This window comes from Schistocerca piceifrons, chromosome 1 (assembly GCF_021461385.2).
Source record: "Schistocerca piceifrons isolate TAMUIC-IGC-003096 chromosome 1, iqSchPice1.1, whole genome shotgun sequence".
NCBI classification, from domain to species: Eukaryota; Metazoa; Arthropoda; class Insecta; order Orthoptera; family Acrididae; genus Schistocerca; species Schistocerca piceifrons.
The window spans coordinates 1,058,250,793-1,058,271,291 of NC_060138.1; the positions used below are offsets into that span (position 1 = coordinate 1,058,250,793).

The 20,499-nt window shown below is 41.4% G+C and overlaps 1 protein-coding gene across 1 annotated transcript in view; it reads left to right on the plus strand.

Annotated features, from left to right (window-relative positions):
• The window catches only part of LOC124745632 (replication factor C subunit 2), a 58,537-nt gene that overhangs the window by 36,095 nt on the left and 1,943 nt on the right, over positions 1-20,499 (plus strand). Inside the window, exons 4-6 of the mRNA XM_047248937.1 lie at positions 4,557-4,752; positions 4,841-4,969; positions 9,541-9,621. Coding sequence (XP_047104893.1) covers positions 4,557-4,752; positions 4,841-4,969; positions 9,541-9,621 — 406 coding nt within the window. The remainder of the gene's footprint in view (positions 1-4,556; positions 4,753-4,840; positions 4,970-9,540; positions 9,622-20,499) is intronic.

The following is a 20,499-nucleotide window of genomic DNA, read 5'->3' on the forward strand; positions in this document are numbered from 1 at the left end:
GTCGGCTCCCACTAATAAATGGAACGTTATAGAAGAAGTGTGAATCGATGGGGCGGAAATGGTAGCTAGTCATCCAGCTTAGCAGCCAGCAATCCTGAAGTATTTACACCACATGACAACTGGTCTCATGGGATTCGTGAAGACTAGACTAAATCAGATGTAGGTATCACTGACAAGGTCTCTACCGATTCACGAAGACACTATGGGAGCCGCTATAAGGAAAGGCAACTGTGGAAGCATGTGCTGCAGCTACCTCCGGAGCATCTAGTATCAATCCCACCTGCAGCAGCACCTTTCCACTGAATTGGGATCAATCTCTTAGGGAGGTTCCCGAAGTCAACAAGCAAAAATCGATGGATAATAGTCTGTGCTGACTATCCTACCAGCTATGCTGTCACTAAAACTGTGGCAGTTGGTGAAACTCCAAAAGCTGCTCCATGTAAAAGATGTCATTTTGAAGCACAGTGCAAGACATGATGATCTGTGATGAGACACTTGCAGATATGCTGTTGATGTACATTGATGTCAGAGGTTGGGATACAACATTGCCCTTCGTGACATTTGCATACAACACAGTGAAGAAAGACTCTACAGGCTTCACACTAATCTTTTTGCCCCACAGTCACATGACCAAAACAATAATGGTTACACTGTTCCTATTTCAACCAGATTATACTCAGGTTGACTGTGTGAAACACTTCATCACCAGGACTGAAGAAGCAAGGCAGCTGGCTTGCATATTGAGCCTGGACACTCAGGAGCAAGGCTAGTAACATTATAACTCCAAGCACTGGCAAGTGAGATACAGCTAGGGAGATTTAGTACAGATTCTTTACGCTTGTGCAGAAAGTGTGAGTAGTCCAAAAATAACTAAAGCACTGCTTTTGTCTGTATTGTATCCTTTGTTGCTTGTTGGATGTCACTTACAAAGTTGAGGATTATGATCTACCATCAGGAAGACAAAAGCATCGAAGCACTGTCCCTGTCCTCTGTATGAAGGTCTACTGCAGTCCAGAGACCAAATCAACAGTGGGAGGTTCAAGAAAACTGAAGACCCGCTCGATGATCTGGAAGCTTCGATGGGAGGGACTACCTTCAGGTATCATCGTTGTGAAGAGGATGTAACAACATTATCAGACTGCGTGGGCATGCCAGTGCTGCCAGCAGAGGACCGTTGAGAAGATCTAGATCCATTGAGAACTTACAAACAGCGCGTCACTTTCACTCCAAGAGACAGAGCAATGCTGTGAACTGTGTTGCATGCAATGTAGGGTAGTGTATGGCGTTGCTGGCTGATGTGCTTTGGGTCACCAACTCAAACCTGATCACCAGCAATTATTTGTTATTGAATATTTATCATTTCTGAAAGATTCTTGAAGTGTCTTACGTTTGTGTATGTGGGAAATTTTATACGTGTGAAAATAGCAGCATTCTGGACTTTCAGATGTTTGTAAATAACAGCACTCTCCGTCCAGGACATCAGTTCTGTTCTGGGTGTGGTATGGTGTTCATTGTAAATGTGCTTTCAGTTCTAAGTATTGTACTTCTTTGGCATCCCTGCTTTCAGCTTTTGACTGGAGGGTCGTTACAATGTGACAGTATTGTAGTCAATGAGATTTAGGGTCAAATGGGGCAAGAGGAGGAGAAGGTTATGAACAGTGTATTTGCTTCTGGACTACAGAATTCTGATGTAGTCAACTGTAGTCTTGATACGTGATGGACTGTTGAATTTGTTGTGGCATCTTTCTGTCATTTAAAATTGATGATTATGATAACAAAATAGTGTTTGTTGCTGGGCAGAGATAACACACCAATATATTAAAAGGGTTGCGAACAACCAAACACATGCGGATCACTGTCTCGATATTTTTATTTTACTCAGTGAATCTTCCACTCTGCAGCGGAATACGTCCTGTTTTTTAAACTTTATGGCAGATTAAAACTTTGTGCTGGACTGGGTCTTGGATCCTTTACTTTCTCGGACAGTCCTCTTATTGGGTGAGATATATTGGCATGAGAGACAGCTTGCACAAGGAAAGTTTTCAGGTTTGAGTCCCAACGTACACTATGTGATCAAAAGTATCTGGACATCCCCAAAAACATAAGTTTTTCATAATAGGTGCATTGTGCTGCCACCTACTGCCAGGTACTCCATGTCAGTGACCTCAGTAGTCATTACACATTGTGAGAGAGCAGAATGGGACACACCGTAGAACTCACGGACTTCAAACGTGGTCAGGTGATTGGATGTCACTTGTTTCATATGTCTGTAAGTGAGATTTCCACACTCCTAAACATCTCTAGGACCACTGTTTTTGATGAGATAGTGAAGTGAAAATGTGAAGGGACACATACAGTATAAAAGGTACATGCCGACCTCGTCTCTTGAAGAGGGTACTTATGTGTAATAGGCAGACACCTATCCAGACCATTACACAGGAATTCCAAACTGCATCAGGATCCACTGCAAGTACTATGACAGGCAGAAGATGAGAAAACTTGGATTTTGTGGTGGAGCGGCTGCTCATAAGCCACAAATCACACCGGTAAATGCCAAACGACGCCGCACTTGGCGTAAGGAGTGCAAACATTGGACGATTGAACAGTGGAAAAATGTGTGGAGTGACGAATCGCGGTACACAATGTGGTGATCCAATGGCAGGGTGTGGGTATGGCGAATGCCCGGTGAACATCATCTGCCAGCGTGTGTAGTGCCAACAGCAAAATTTGGAGGCGGTGGTGTTACAGTGTGGTGGTTTTTTTCATAGAGGGGGGTTGCACCCTTTGTTGTTTTGCGTGGCACTAGCACAGCACAGGCCTACATTGAGGTTTTAAGCACCTTCTTGCTTTCCACTGTTGAAGAGCAATTAGAGGATGGTGATTGCATCTTTCAACACGTTGGAGTACCTGTTCATAATGCACGGCATGTGGCTGAGTGGTTACACGACAATAACATCCATGTAATGGACTGGCGTGCACATTGTCCTGACCTGAATCCTATAGAACACCTTTGGGATGTTTTGGAACACCGACTTCATGCCAGGCCTCACGATCTACATCAATACCTCTCCTCAGTGCAAGAATGGGCTACCATTCCCCAAGAAACCTTCCAACACCTGATTGAACATATGCCTGTGAGAGTGGAAGCTATCATCAAGGGCAAGGGTGGTCCAACTCCATATTGAATTCCAGCATAACCAGTGAAGGGTGCCACAAACTTGTATGTCATTTTCAGCCAGATGTCCGGATACTTTTGATCACATGGTGTAGGTTAGGATATATTTTTGAGGAGTTGAGTGTAGATGTGGCCACATTGGTAGATTCCAGAAGGAAGATTCGGGTAAAAGCCCTGCCGATGCACTCACCCAGCACTTTTCCAGCTCTGACACTGGATGTAGGACAACCTGTGGAATTAGTCATATCACATACACTAACTCTGCTGTAACTTCTGTACAGTGTTTTACATGGGCACCATCGCAAACCAGGTGCTCATCCAATGAATGCGCACTGCGAAACTGTGACCAAGAACAAAGCTGACCCACCCAGTGACAGAACATGTTGAGCACAACATACACAACTTGCAAGTCATTACATCACAACCTGTGCCATCTGGACCTAGACACACCAACACATCACCAAACCAGCCTGTCTGAATTATGTAAATTGTAATTTTTTAAAATATTTGCATCCACTTTCTTTCTTAAACTGTAAGTAAAATTTTGTTGTGCTTCGTATGGACAAAATGTTGGAGGTGCTTCCCCAGTTGTAACTATAATTGTAAGTTAATGAATCTTGTTTCATAATGCAAACCAGTAAATCTGGTCTCGTCTCCATCAGCCTGGCACAAACTTTAATCTGTGTCACTCAGTGCAAATAGTTATTTTTTTATCCAGTGTCTGATAGCTTTCTGGAATGCAAATATATATCAATAACTGAACTATGATTTCACAGAGAGATTAATTTTAATTTTGTGTTTTCAGTACAGAATCTGCACCCACTGTACAGTATTATTAAGTGTTTCACAGTCTAAATGTTTTTTTTTTTTTTTTTTTTTTTTTTTTTAGAAAGTGGTGGCATCAACTAACTTTGCTTTCTTAAATACGTAAACCTTCAATATCGTGCATTCCAGCCACATGCCTGACTGCCATACTGTGTTTGAATTAGTCCCTACATACTAGTAAGTTTTCTAGCTTCTCCCAAAACTTCATCACCACATGTGATTTGCTGCAGACAGTAACATTGTTTAGCATTAAAAAGAGTCACTTATCTAGAGTATAATGTTTTCATTCCATGTTAGATTTAAAAAAAAAAAAAATTTACTACAGTGAATAGTCCCTCACAGTACCACCCATTCCTCTGGATAGAAAGCTAGTACTATGGTGTATTTGGAATGCAAAGAGACCAGGAAGGTAAAATGCTTATATATAATCAAGGCAAAATAAGAAAGTCTTTCATAAAATGTGGAATCATTTTATAATATGCACATTATTCATAAAAAATGAAGGACTTATGTTCATGGCAACTCAACATCAAAAAGTAGTAACTTTCTGTTACAGTATGACAGAAGGTGCTCAGCAGGCTCTGAGGCGTACAATGGAGTTGTACAGTAAAACAACACGATTTGCGTTAGCATGTAACAACAGTGAAAAAATCATAGAACCAATACAGTCTCGGTGTGCTGTGTTGCGATTTGGCAAACTTAATGATGCTCAGATTCTTGCCAAAGTTATTGAGGTTTGCCAGAAGGAAGGGGTAAGAAACATCTTCCACAATTTACATGAGATTGTTGTTAAGTAATTGTACATGTGAATAGTACTTTTTGTGTGTGTGTTTCTTCTAGGTCTCCTACACAGATGATGGACTGGAGGCAATTGTGTTTACAGCACAGGGAGACATGCGTCAAGCATTTAACAACTTGCAGTCAACATTTAATGGATTTGGACATGTCAGCAGTGAAAATGTTTTCAAGTTAGGTATTTTATTGTACTCTCACTACAGAGTCATTAATGTATTTTCCTACAAAATTTGTATTTAGGTGCACGCACACACACACACACACACACACACACACACACACGCCACTGTACAGTGCATGACAGAGAATACTTCATACTGGTTCTAGCAGTTTTGTGTCCTATTCCATTTACATACAGAGTAAGAGGATAATTATTCTCTATATGCCCCTGCACACCATAATCTCTCTTATCTTATTATCATGATCCTTATATGATATATGCAGGGACTTGAGAAAGTAAATTACATGTCATCCCATGCTAAGACAATTACCCTACAGGAGTGGCTTATTGTCAGAAGAGAGCACATGTTTTGGATTTCTTGCAGGCATGGTTCTGCTGTTGTACAAGTGTGGGAGTGAATTGGTGTGGCAACTGGAAATGTACTCCATAGTTGAAGTGTGCAGGACAGTAAGATTCTTGTGGGCAAAGCATCTAAATGCACCTAGATTCATGGTGAAATTCCGAATGTCACAGCCAGCCATAGTGAAATGGTGCCAACAGTTTGACCAAGGCTGCACAGACAGTGATGCTAATGAGGAAGGAACATCTTTCAGTGTGGGATTTCCATCTTTCCGCCAACCTGAAAGAATTTCTTCGGGAGGGGTTTCAATGATGACATTCACACAGCTATTCTTCGATGGCTCTGCTACCGAGAAGCGATTTCTCTTGTCAAGTAATTGGTTGCTTAGTAGAATGTTCCAACCATTGTTTATAGAGATTGTCCAAAAGATATTGTACTGTATCTGTGTCACTTTGAAGTGTAGTGCAACATTCAAGAAAAGTTACTTGACCTGCCATAATAACGTGTAACTTACTTTTATATAATCTCCTCGAACTATGTTGGTGGTAGAATGGTTGCACAGTTTTCCTTGCATTCCAGTTCTCTAATTTTGCTGGACATACACACATCAAAAAATGTTTTGCATCACCCCAGTTCCCAGAATTCCTGAAGATAGACGTTGACTGTGGATATTGTATCACAGATACAGTCGCTTTGTCTGGTCAGAGATGTCACTAAACCCGCCCAAATATGTAAACAACTATGCATGAGCAGTGCTTATTAGACAGGAGGTCCAACAGCCGGTCAGTTCCAGTCATTCCACCCGGAAGGAGGTACACGGCTCGTGTTGTAGTTCAACCAAGCCTAGATGGTCAGTATCGCAGTTCGAGTGTCTGCATTGTTACTTTATGCCAGGAAGGGCTCTCAGCAAGGGAAGTGTTCAGCCGTCTCGGAGTGAACCAAAGCGATGTTGTTTGGACATGGACGAGATACAGAGAGACAGGAACTGTCGATGACATGCCTCACTCTGGCCCCCCAAGGGCTACTACTGCAGTGGATGACCACTACCTACGGATTATGGCTTGGAGCAACCCTGACAGCAATGCCACCATGTTAAATAATGCTTTTCATGCAGCCACAGGACGTCGTGTTAAGACTCAAACTGTGTGCAATAGGCTGCATGATGCACAACTTCACTCTCAACATCCACGTAGCGCAGTACAGATGGGCCCAACATCATGACAAATGGACCACTCCGGATTGGCATCATGTTCTCTTCACTGATGAGTGCCACACGTTCCTTCAGCCAGACAATTGTTGGAGACATGTTTGGAGGCAACCTGGTCAGGCTGAATGCCCTTGACACACTGTCTGAGTGCAGCAAGGTGGAGGTTCCCTGCTGTTTTGGGGTAGCATTATGTGGGGCCGACGTACACCGCTGGTGGTCATGGAAGGCACCGTAACGGCTGTATGATACGTGAATGCCATCCTCCGACCAATAGTGCAACCATATTGGTGAGGCATTCGTCTTCATGGGCGACAATTCACGCCCCCAGCGTGCAAATCTTATGAATGACTTCCTTCAGGATAACATCATTTGACTAGAGTGGCCAGCATGTTCTCCAGACATGAATCCTATCAAACATGCCTGGGATGGATTGAAAAGGGCTGTTTATGCATGACGTAACCCACCAACCACTCTGAGGGATCCACGCCAAATCGCCATTGACGAGTGGGACAATCTGTACCAACAGTGCCTTGATGAACTTGTGAATAGTATGCCATGATGAATACAGGGATGCTTCAGTGCAAGAAGTACTAGTGTATACAGCAATCTGGACCACCAGCTCTGACGGGATCGCTGTGTGGCGGTACAACATGCAATGCGTGGTTTTCATGAACAATAAAAAGGGTGGAAATGTTTATGTTGATCTCTCTCCCAATTTTCTGTACGGGTTCCGGAACTCTTGGAACCGAGGTGATGCAAAACTTTTTTGATGTGTGTAATTTAATGAAAATGTTACCACCTTTTATTCAAAGATTCTCATTTTACTTCCTGATTATCACTGCTACATTTTAATATGGGCATCTGTGAATTCTCTCTTTGTTTTTGTCCCTAGTTGATAAGGACTCCAAATACTGGAGCAATACTATAAGAATGATGTCACTAATGTTGTGTATACAATATCATTTACAACCCTTTGGACAATTCTTCCATGTACTTCTTCCTAATAATGATGTGTTCATCTCATTTCATGTTGCTCGTTAGTATTGCTGTTAAATAATTGCATGGTATGACATGCTCTAAGTACTTACCAGTAGTTCTGTTCAGCCCGAGATGCTGGAGTTGACGGTTGTGTGTGTGTGTGTGTGTGTGTGTGTGTGTGTGTGTGGGCGCGCGCGCGCGCGGCATTTTACGGACGAAGACTATGGCTAAAACCTACCGTATTTACTCGAATCTAAGCTGCACCTGAAAAATGAGACTCGAAATCAAGGGAAAAAAATTTTCCTGAATCTAAGCCACACCTGAAATTTGAGACTCGAAATTCAAGGGAGAGAAAAGTTTTAGGCCGCACCTCCAAATCGAAACAAAGTTGGTCCATTGTAATATGAGACACAATTTAGGTCGAATGAATGACAATACAGCTACAGTAGTTTGGTTCGAGTTGTAAGCTTAGCAGTTAAGCTTTACCAGGTAGCCATTGCTATGCGTCAGGCGCTCCATCCATATTTATACGGGTACCCTTCGTTTTCCACGTGCTTCGTCTGGTTTGAATCGATTGCTTATTTTTCTTTGGTCTGATAAGTGCCGTTCTCTTTGTTATAGGTGTTTACATCACTCTTAGCTCAAAATGCGTTATTGGACTGTGTCATGCATTGTTTGTTGCATTCTGATAGTGTTTGTTTACGACCTATCGACGCTCGCAGCATCATGGCTTCTTTTGCGCGCGCTACCGCCGCTTACGATAAAAAAAAGAGAGGAATTGTCTCATTAGCAAAACAATGGCAAGAGACTGCTGTTTGTTGTTACTTACACTGCTGCTTTCTTTGATAATGATCAACAAGAACCAAATAATAGACTGCGTACGATAGAAAATGTTCTGAACTAGAGTTTAGCTAAAATTTTTTGCTGTTTGAAAATCTTTGCAAATGTCTCTTTTGTACATTACATTCTGCACAGAAATTACAGTCATCTTAGATTTAAAAATCTAGTCAGTTGCTGTGCTTCATTTCTGACTGTATCAGTATTAGGCATAAGAATAATACGAATATAAACATGACATGATATGTATATTCTTCCTCGTTTGCTGTTATCTCACACTAGTTTCGTAGTTTATTAGGTAAACAGGATTTAAATGAGATAGCAGCAAACATGAAAGAATACATTACAAAATGTTTATATTTGTATTATTCTTATGGTGAAGAGAATACTGTATATGATTCACAATTCATAAAAGTTCCTATTAGCAACCATCTCTTCTCACAGGTAGGAAAAATGCATAACGTAGAGTTGGCCATATTGACAAACATCCCAAACAGTCTTGCCAGTCGGATTTTCGTAGTACGTTGAAATGCTGCTACATTCGAAGATTAACAATACGGAATTTGTATTTACTTCGTTGGATAATGTATGAAAATGTAGTGATCGAAACTCGGGGCGGAGAAAAAGCTCGTCTTCCACATTTTTTTCAATTTATTTACTGACTCAAGAGGTTTTGGCGCCAGTATTTATCTTTGTGCCTGCAAAGCATGCCTGTGTAGTGCTACATATATTCGATGGTGGAAGTTAGTTGTGGCGACACCTACCAACGTTTTTCAGAACTTCCGCTTAGTTTGCACTCGATTCTAAGCCGCAGGTGGTTTTTTGGATGACAAAAACGGGAAAAAAAGCGCGGCTTAAATTCGGGTAAATATGGTATATGTGAGTATCTTTCTGGAGTGCCTCTCTGGAACATGATGTGTCTTCGTTATAGTAAGCAGCAATCTGTCTTTTCCTACATTGTTGATATTCCTACCTGGAGTTTCCACTGTAATATCAACACTATAGTAGACTTGGTTATAGGATTACTCTGTATTCTATTTGGTAATTTGTTTATGGTGAAATATTTTCAAATCATTATATTGCATTTTCAGTCATTTGTGCTGCACAAGACAACTATGCTAAAAATATAAACTGCTACTAATTTAGAGGTGACAGCAGAATGTAGAGATCTTTATGTTCTGACAAATTATTATGTTTTTTAGGTATGTGATGAACCACATCCATTACTTATTAAAGAAATGCTGCAGCACTGCATGGATGGAAATGTGGAGAAAGCGTACAAGGTATGCTAAAACTTTATTTCATTGAAGACAAATTAAAATATTGAAATTTATTACAAAGTTAGTAATGACTGTAAAATTGCAGGTGACTGCTTTATTAACGTTTTAAATGAAGGTGATCATAAATTTATCAAAACAGAGAAAGTTAGTCGATTCACAATTGTGTCCATCATAGTGATCTGTCTATATAATTATACAAGTATTACACAACAAAGCCAAGGGTTGTTCCACCACATGCCAAGTAGTGTGTGCTGTTATTTCAGCATTTTGGCTTAGACAGTGGCACAGAAAATGTGTCACCATTGAATCTGACCACTTAAGATAGAACTGCTGGAAGAAAAGAGTAAACATTTCTCAAATGTTAATTGCTAAGATGATGATAAGTCCTTTGTAGTATACAGAGAGCCGAATAAATAATGGTATAGAGCAATAAATTGGCACATAAATAGTCAGGAAAAATTCTCATTTGCAATAAATGTGAATTCTGCCTCAAAATGTGAAAACTGAAAATTACCTACTAAATGCTGCTCCATAGTGAATTGCATACAGATGAACTATTTTATCAGAGATTGTTCAAAATATCCTCATTTTCACCACATGCAAGGGCTGTTCAAAAAGTAAGGTGACTTCGAATTGCGCGGGCAACGTACATTCAATTGTCGACCCCCCCCCCCCCCCCCCCCCCCCCTTTCCCAATGCTTGTCCCGAACATATGTTCACAGTCTCAAGTGTACACGTACTTTGTTTGTTTTTGACAGATAGAAAGGTTAGATGGGTTTCAGTGTGCTCACCAATTTTCGATTATTGTAAAAAAATGAAGCAAATAAAAATGGAATCAAGTGCTCTAAAACACTTGAAATGTAGACAGTGGCACATGGTGAGTCCACTCTAAGTAAGAAAGAAAAAAAAAGTTTACAAGTGGTACAAGCTCTTCCAAGATGGCTGAGAAGATTCCAGTGACAAACCTTGCTCTGGATGCCCCAGCACATCAACAACAGATGATAACGTCGAAGCTGTGAAGAAAATTGTTTTGGCAAATTGCCAAATTACTGTAAGAGAAGTTGCAGATACTGTTGGCATATCAGTTGACTCATGTCATAAAATTTTTGTTGAATGTCTTGGGTATGAGATGTGTGTCAGCGAAGTTTGTTCCAAAACTTCTCAACTTTGATTGGAAGAACCATCACATGAGCATTGCTCAGGAGCTGTTGAATTGGGTTTACAGTTATGACTTATGACGTCGAAACCAAAGCCCAGTTGTCCCAATGGGAGCATCCCAGAGCACGAAGATCGAAAAAAGCCTGCCAAGTTCGATCAAATGTCAAAGTGTTGCTCATCTTTATTTATTTATATTTTATTTTTCCTATCTCCAATTACCATGGTGTACGCATTATGAATTTTTGTATCAAGGTCATACGAGCAATAAGGAGTATAACCTTGATATTGTGTTCCGTTTGCGAGAAGCAATATGCAAAGAACATCAGGAATTGTAGAAAAACAATTCATGGCTTTTGCATCACTACAATGAAAGTGCTAATTCATCATTGCTTGAGGGAGATCTTTTGGGCAAAAACAACCTGACAATCGTGCCTCAGCCACCATATTTGCTGGATTTGGGCCCCTGTAACTTTTTCCAGTTGCCAGAACTGAAGAGACCTAAGAAACTACAAAGATTTTAAACGATTGAGGAAATAAAAACTGCATCGCTGGAAGTACTCAAGGCTGTACCAAAAAGTGCTTATGAGCAAGTGCTTTGAGGATTGAAAGAAGCGTTGTCACTAGTGTATTGCATCAGAGTGGGATTACTTTGAAGGGGAAAACATGAATATTCATGAATAAATAAATATTTTTTCATAAAAGTATAAAATCACTGTACTTCTTAAACACACCTCGTAAATATAAAAAATGTAACAAATTTACAGCTACTTCTGTGTTTCACATCATTGGGCAAAGCCTAATGATGTGTGAGACAATACGATGTCATACAAATACACTCAATGCTCTGGTGTCACACCAATTGTGGATGATCGAAAGGTCTGTATAATATACATGCCATGCAATGCAACTTAGAACTCAGCCATGAGACTTAGTATCTTAGAACACAGAAAAACCCGTTTGTTGGCTAGCTGAAGTTCAAAAGTTGGTATAATGTGGACACTGTGACAGTTTTAGGTGGCATATGATTTGAACTGAGGTTGCATCATACACCGGTAGATGTTGCACTTGAATTACATCATTTACAACACTGGGAACGTAAGCAAGCAATTGCGTGTTAGCCATTACTGAATATTGTGTGGTGTGTGTTGCTTATTATTTTTCCTCTTCTTTTTGAAATGAATGAAGACACTAACATTGTTCCATCACGGAGTTAGATTATGGCCCCCATCACACTAGAAGGGATTGGCGACCCCTGTGATCATGTGTCGGCTCTGCTTTCATAGAAAGCACAGATGGCTGGCTGACCTGTGAGTGGGAAGGGGGGCTTGTTTTCTTTGTGCCACTCCTTTCCCTTCTGGCAGTCATACATTGAGGTGACGAAAGCTGTTGGATACCTCCTAATACCATGTCGGACCACCTTTTGCTCGGCATAGTGCAGCAATTCGATGTGGCACGACTCGACAAATTGTCAGAAGTCTCTCGAGAAATACTGAGCTATGCTGCCTCCACAGCCATCCATAATTGTGAAAGTGTTGCCAGAACTGTTCTGGTCCAGTGGCAATTCCATCATTGTGTCCAAGTAGCCAAGCATAACAATTTACAGCAATGATAAGTACAGTCAGACCGGAGGACCCAGTCCAGTCATGCAAACACAGCCCACACCATTATAGAGTCAAAACTAGCTTGCACAGTGCCTGTTGACAACTCAGGTTCATTGCTTCATGGGGTCTGCGCCACACTCAAACCCTACCGTTAGCACTTACCAACTGAAATTGGGACTCATTTGACAAGGCCATAGTTTTCTAGTCTTCAGGGGTCCAACTGGTATGGTCACAAGCCCAGGAGAGGTGCCGCAGGCTATGTGGTCTTAGCAAAGGCACTCCTACCGGTCATCTGCTCCTGTAGCTCATTAACTCCAAATTTCACCTCAGTGCCCTAACAGATATGTTAGTCATACATCCCACATTGATTTCTGCAGGTATTCCAAGCGGTGTTGCTTGTCTGTTAGCACTGACAACTCTACACAAATGCCGCTGCTCTCGGTCACGCCATTGGCCAGTGCATTGTCTGCGAGACAAAATTCTTTAAATTTGGTATTCTTGGCATATTCTTGATACTGTTAACCTTGGAATATTGAATAGTGCATCTAGCTCCAACTACCATTCAGAGACTGTTAACCCCCGTTGTGTGGCCATAATCACATTAGAAATCTTTTCACATAAATCATGCGAGTACAAATGACAGCTCCTCCAGTATACTGCCCTTTCATACTTTGTGTGTGCGATACTGCAGCCATCTGTATATGTGAATATCATGATCCCATGAGTTTTGTCACCTCAGTGTGATTCTAGTTTGTTTGTCCAGACAGCTGGCTACCAGTTCAAAATCCACACTCTGCACTGTAGCGACCGGAAAAGAAAATATGTCAACATATGTCGATCACACCGAGAGTTTCCCCGTAACACTCAGTCATTTTCGCTTCTATTTGATTGCCAAGTATCTTTTTGTTTCCGTGTGTAGCATTGTAAGGATGGGTCGCACAGCTACGAATTCCCACAACAGTTCGAAATCAGTATTCTGCTGATTTTGTAACAATCAAATTATGCATGAGAAGAAAAATAATGTTGAGAAATACGTTAAATCAGAGAAGCAATCTGTTCACTGGCAGGAAAATGGTGCTGCATCCCAAGAGAAACAATCATTTGTTGCAAGCTTGGATAGAGACGAAGAAGAAAACAAACTCTGACCATTTCTGAAAAAAACTGTTGGAAATTTTGGCAAAAGCAAACATTAAAGCCAAAATGTTCCCCAATCACCACATTTTTTAAAGTCAGTTTCGAAGCTTGGAAGACTCAGTTTTCTGGCACCCAGCATAACAACATTTTATATTAGTATGTCTAATCATTTTACAAACAAAGAAAAAAGAAAACAATTTTCCCCAAAACAGATGATACATTTTCAAGTCCCTACACATAAAGAGTAGTGTATGACAGCAAGTGAGTTACTGATGGAAAGTCTACTTTTAAATATTTTATTGAAGATCTGCATAAGTACTGTGGGTCAGTGCTTTGTTCAGTAATTGTAAAAGATTTCACATAGGTGAATGGTAAGGGAAACAAATTGGCAAAAGGATTATTTTAAGATATTCCATTTTTAAAACTTGCTTGATGAGTAACCAATTGTGAACAGAAAGACATTTTCGGAAATTGGACTTACAGAAAAAAGGAGCCAGCAACAGTGATGTTCACTTAATAAATTAACAACTAAAACAATGGTGTATAAGGAAATTCCTGGGGGACAAAGTCAGTCATGTTTTGGTTTTGTTTGTGGTATTGGTTCATTTGGATTCAGTGCTGTCAAAATAAGGGCCCATCCCAACTGAAGTTAGTAATGAGAAAAATGTAGTGTCACATATTTTCAGTTATTAAGGCATATGTAAGTTTTATAGAGTGTTCTTTTACAAAACTCGATAAGCTTTTGACCTGTTATTGTAAACTTTTTTATCACTGGTGTTCTTTGTTTTACCCCAAGAATATGCTTGAAATAAAAGCAAGCATTTAAAATGTAAACCAGAAAACATTTTAATCAGTAATTTCAGAAACCCCATAAGCCCACTTTTTTTTCTGCCGTTAATGGTCAATGGGGTTGAAATACGGTGTATCAAGGAATCATGCTTGCGTTGAAAAACTGCAGTGGCTTAAGAAAAAATAGTAGTCGGCTGTTCATATTGTCTCTGCCTCAGTTCACAGATATCACAGAACTGTACCTCAACACTGTTAGTGTGTTGGGTAGTAAAAATATATATAGTCTCATTGCTGTAGAGTTTTTTAATAATTAATACCGGTTAAGTGTTGAAAGTTTGCCAGAGAAGAAATAAAACTGAAAAATTTCTCGTGAGAGGCTAAATATCAAAGCTTTGGTATAATAAAGAAAAATCTCCAGAAATATGGTAGCATGCATGTTGGAAAATAGAATGAAGCCCTAATCAAACAATTGTACATTTAGTTTCAAGTGCTGAAGTTTAAATCCCTGCATGTTTTGAAATATGATAATTGGTGGAAAGACTACTGCAAGAAAATAACTTGAGCCATAGAATTGCTGGAAAAGACAATTGCTGTTTAACAGAAAGTTAAATTTCACTTAGTAAATACCAGTACATGGAAATTCATTATGATTACCAGCAAAAGGAACTTCTTCATTCTTACGAGTTTTGATAGTGTAGTGTATCCCTCTTCCAAAAGATACAGTAACATCAAGCTTGCCAGCTCTTTTCGATATCCTTCTGGGACTGCTACACTTCTTTGTTTATTACTCGTATTATCTTTGGATTATTTGTCTTGTGAATTTTCAATATATTTCTTATAACATCTTATTTATGTTTAATAGTCTCATAAAAGTGTTGAAAATTGCAGCTGTTTTGTAATAATTCAGTGTTTTTCATTTGGTAATGACATTTTGAGTTCACTCCACTGAATTTTTATTTTTAAAAACTGCAATTGCAAGCAAGTTCAAAAGATGATAGTACCAGTATGTCTATATGAATATGTGTGTGTGGGTAGAAGGGGGGGGGGGGTTAGAAATTGATCTGTAAAATGGAGGATTTTAGTCATTTCTGCAATCAGTCTGTCTGTGCTGTGAGACTCCTCTAGAATATTTCATGAGATTTAATTTGACTGTATTTCGAATTTTTAATGGGTTATTTCATCTGCAAGCATCATGCAGCACATGGCATTTTCTTTTCCCTTTGTGTGAAATCAAAACAATTAACCCTCGAACATAACATGATGTACTTTGTACACATGTGGAGAATAGCTGTCTTTCTGTTACCAGAATCACAGTTTAATCTTAGTTTAATTAAACAGTGATAAAATACACTTACATTACATCAGCTAAAGTATTGTTTAATTAAACAATAATAAAATGAACTTTCCATTATATCAACCACTTGTAGTCATGGGCTTGCAATTTTGGGGGGGGGGGGGGGGGGGGGGGGTGAGGCAATGGAACAGTACAAAACTCTGGCGACATCGTGGTGCAGTTGCGTAGTGTTGTATCGCACGTGTTGTCTGCATGTGTTTAGAAACAAGCGCCCCATCAAATATTTCCTGCCAGCACCAGAGTTGCTGTGTTTTATATGTGTCTGTTTTGGCTTTGTTATTCTTTCATTATGCTTTTTACTTTTATTGTATCTTTCATGCTGGCATGAGTTCGTGCGTAGACACGGGATAACTCTGATGTATTGTTGCCTGCATGTTAAGTTATTTTCAGTGCGAGCTCGGAACGATTGAACAAGCCTTGTACTCATCTCCATCTCCTGTGACTGTAATCAATAAAGCTAATGTTAATATAGTAAAGGGAGTGTGGTTCCGTCGTATTATGTAAAAGCATCTTCTAATGGTTGAACAACAGACTGCCCAGCTTTTAACAACAAAGTGGTGACCCCCGACATGATTTACCTCATAGTATTATTGGGTTGAGAGCGCTTACTCAAGAGATTTTCAAAATGACTGACATTCACCGCTCCATGTCATGATTGGCTGTAAGACTACCACCTTTCTGGCCACACAATCCAGGTTTGCGCAGGTGGAGGCCAGCTTTTTCTATTCTGGAATTTCGCCAGACGCTACAAAGTTTGCGCTGTTAGTAAGCCAATTAGATCACGAGTACGCTGCAGAAGTGCAACATGTAATTACCTCACCGCCAGAAGCTAACTCCTACAACCGGCTTAAAGCACAATTGATCTGACGAATGTCAGCACCACAGGAAGAGGCAAATCCGTCAAATTCTCACTGTGGAAGGTATTGGAGACAGAGACAGGCTTCTTGCAGCACCTAAGAACAAAGTAAATGTGGGAACCATTCCAAACAGCTTACTGCGCTCAATATGGAGCAGTTGCTTGCTACCGCCTGTCAAAGCAATTATGTTGTCACGGTCTGACACGCCTTGGACATAGTAGCGGAGTTTGCAGATAAAATCTAGAAGGCGATGACGCCATTTCCTGCCAGTACAATCACTGAACAGTGCGGTAGCGTGACTTCAAGTGTTTCGCATGCAAATTATGAGGGCTTGGCAGGCAAAGTAGATCTATTGACGCAGCAGATCGGCAAACTTCTCAAACTGACCCAGAGTCGATATCGCCAACACTCGCGCAGCAAGTCAAAAACAACCTCATCCGCAACTGAACCTGAGCAGCTAGGCATCTGCTGGTATCATCGAAATTCAGGGAGCAAGTGCGCAGATGCACAACCTACTGCACTTACCCAAATGGCAGCAGCGGTCGGAAGTAGGTGCCTGCTCAGATTGCCGATCAGTGCCTCTGTGGCTGCTTGTTAGTGATCGGTGGTCCGGCTGGAAATACTAAATAGACACTGGGTCCAATTTGTCCATTTACCCATGGACCATATTGCACAGAAACCAACACCCACTTTATTCTGTCTGACTGCTGCTAATAACTCAGTCATAACAATGTACGGCAGTCTGTGCTTCGAACTAGACCTGGCCTACAAGAAGCCTTCACGTGGGATTTTACCATTGCAGATGTTGCCGAACGTGTCATCAGGTCCGACTTCCTTGCCCATTATAATCTACTGCCAGACATGAAGTACTCCTACCTAGTTGACAACACCACAGGTTTAACAGTGTTTCTGATTTTGGTGGAATGCAATCGTACATACTGCTAAACTAACACAGGTGGTGGATGGTGAGAACATAGAGCTGGTGAATGGATTTCCGGCTCTGATACGATCTTTCGGAGCACCTAAGGAGGTAAGGCACAACACTGTCTGCTACATAGAGACTACCGACGGTCCTCTCATGTCTTGCAAACCGTGATGTTTAGCTTCATATCATCTTAAAATTGTAAAAGCAGAGTTTGACATTATGATTCATGAAGGTGTAATGCGGCCTTCCAACAAACAGCCCCTGGTCCTCACCGCAACATTTGGTCCCAAAAAAGGATGGTGCATGGCAGACTTGTAGTGACTACAGAGCTTTGAATACCAGAACAGTACAGGACAAATACCCTGTGCCATTGTTACCTGACTCTGAACTGTGCGTTGAGTGGTGCAGCTATTTTTAGCATCCTGGGACTGTGCAAAACCGTACACACAGATCCCTATAGCTGAACAGAGAAGGTCCCAAGACAGCGATCGTCATTCCTTTTGGCATGTTTGAGAGCAAATGCATGACTTTTGGATTCAGGAATGCTGCTGAAACATGGCAACACTTCACTGACTCAGTCCTATAGAGCCTAACTGTTGCTTTCACTTACTGGACAGTATTTCAGTTTGTCATCAGCAGAGCAACAGCAACATCATTTAATGGAAGTGTTTAAGCGATTGGAACACTACGGCAAAGTCCTGAACACTGCCAAATGTATGTTTGGCTACCGGCAAGTGGATTTTCTAGGTTTCGAAAACAGCAGGATTGCTACCACTGCCAGTGAAGGTGGAAGCCATCTTAAGGATTTCACACCCAAGTGTGGCCAAGGAATTGCGTTGATTCCTCGGTGCCAGCCTGTGTGGCCGAGGGGTTCTAGGTGCTTCAGTCTGGAACCGCGCGTCCCTATGGTCGCAGGTTCGAATCCTGCCTCAGGCATGGATGTGTGTGATGTCCTTAGGTTAGTTAGGTTTAAGTAGTTCTAAGTTCTAGGGGACTGATGACCTCAGATGTTAAGTCCCATAGTGCTCAGAGCCATTTGAACCATTTGATTCCTCGGTATGTTAAGTTTTTATCTCTCTCACTTGCCACAATCTGCAGAATTACAGGAACCATTAATTGCAGCACTCACCGGCCCATACAACAAGGTAACTCGCCTATAACATGGACTAATAGTATGTGTGGCATTTGAAGCGGCCAAAAAGAGCATTGCAGGCACCACCCTTTGGCACACCCTGAGCCTATTGCACCTTTGGCTCTAGTGGTTGATGGTAGCTAGATGGCAATCTGCACAATGTTGCAGCAATATGGCAACCACATACATTTTCCTCATGCTAACTACTGCCCACACAAAAGGTATGGAGTGCCTGCAACAGAGAACTTTTGGCCGTTTGAGTCTGTCAGATACTTCAGATCTCAGCTGGAAGCTAGAGACTTTATTATCTACACCAATCACAAACCGCTAACTTATGCATTTCACCTGAACAATTATGCCAAAGAACTACAAAGTAGATAAAGATCTACAAGTACTTTTATCGGCAGAAACATTGGTGTTTGATGTGCAACTTATCCAAGTTCCAGGGAGCAATGTCGAGCTGTATTGTGACATCTGCTACATGACTTGTGCCACCCCGGTATTAGATCGACAACCCACCTAGTGATGAATCGTTACATGTTGGAGGAGGAGATTAGTGTTTAACGTCCCATCGACAACGAGGCCATTAGAGACGGAGCACAAGCTCTGGTGAGGGAAGATTGGGGAAGGAAATCGGCCATGCCCTTTCAAAGGAACAATCCCGGCATTTGCCTGAAGCGATTTAGGGAAATCACGGAAAACCTAAATCAGGATGGCCGGAGGCGGGATTGAACCGTCGTCCTCCCGAATGCGAGTCCAGTGTGCTAACCACTGCGCCACCTCGCTCGGTGCCATTACATGTTGACCAGGTATACAGAAAGACTGCCGTGATTGGGGGAGGAGTTCTCAAATGCCAACACAGCAAGTTACACCACCACATGCAAGCACGATAGCGAACTTCCTGACCTTGACAGTCCATTTCAGTCATGTCCACATAGACATTGTTGGTCCATTGCCATCATCTGACAGCGAATGTTACATTCTTACAATGATGGATCATTACACCTGCTGGCTGAAGCTGCACCAGTGGACAATGTTACAGCAGAAATTCTGGCTTTCGCTTTCATGTTCATTGGGTGTTGCACTTTGGCTGTCCGTTACACATCATGACATATAAAGGACAACAGTTTGAATCCGACCTTTTCAGACAACTTGTGAAGTTTTGCGGCACAAATCACCACAAAATATGAGCTTCCACACAGCCAGTAATGGGATGATCGAGAGATGGCATCGCTCACTTAAGGCCACACTAATGTGTCTTGACTCTTGAGTGGACCTAGGTGCTTCCCATGATAATGCTCGGCCTCAGAAACACGTTCGAATCAGATCTAGACGGTGCTTCAGTGGAACTGGTGTATGGTGAGATGTTGAGGCTTCCAGGAGAATTAGTGGAAACAAATGCTGTGTTACAACCAAGGGATGATCAATCGGAATTTCTATGCCAGCTGCAAGAGCATGTGGCCCAAATATGCCCACACCATCCTCATAGACACGGTACAGCTACCACCTTCATGCATCAAGACTTGAAAACCTGTTCACACATCGTGGTATGCACGGAAGGCATCATTCATCATCGCAGCCGCCATACTCAGGACCCTACCATGTAGTTGCAAGGGGAGACAGGACAATTGAATTTCAATTAATGGAAAGGCAACCGCTGTTTCTGTAGACGGACTAAACCGGCTTATGTCTTTGAAGAAGTGACAGTGCCAGAGCTTCCAAGACTATGGCCTCACCCAGCAGCTGCCTCATAACTGCCGCCATTGCAGATTACAATGGCAGTGTACCTATCTACACATACTTCAAGAACTGGTCACCGCATCAACTTTCAGCATGCTATTTGCAATAATGCTCTACTTCCATCATGGGGGCTGATGTGGTGACATCATGTAGCTACATAGTGTTGTATTGCACGTGTCGTCCATGTGTGT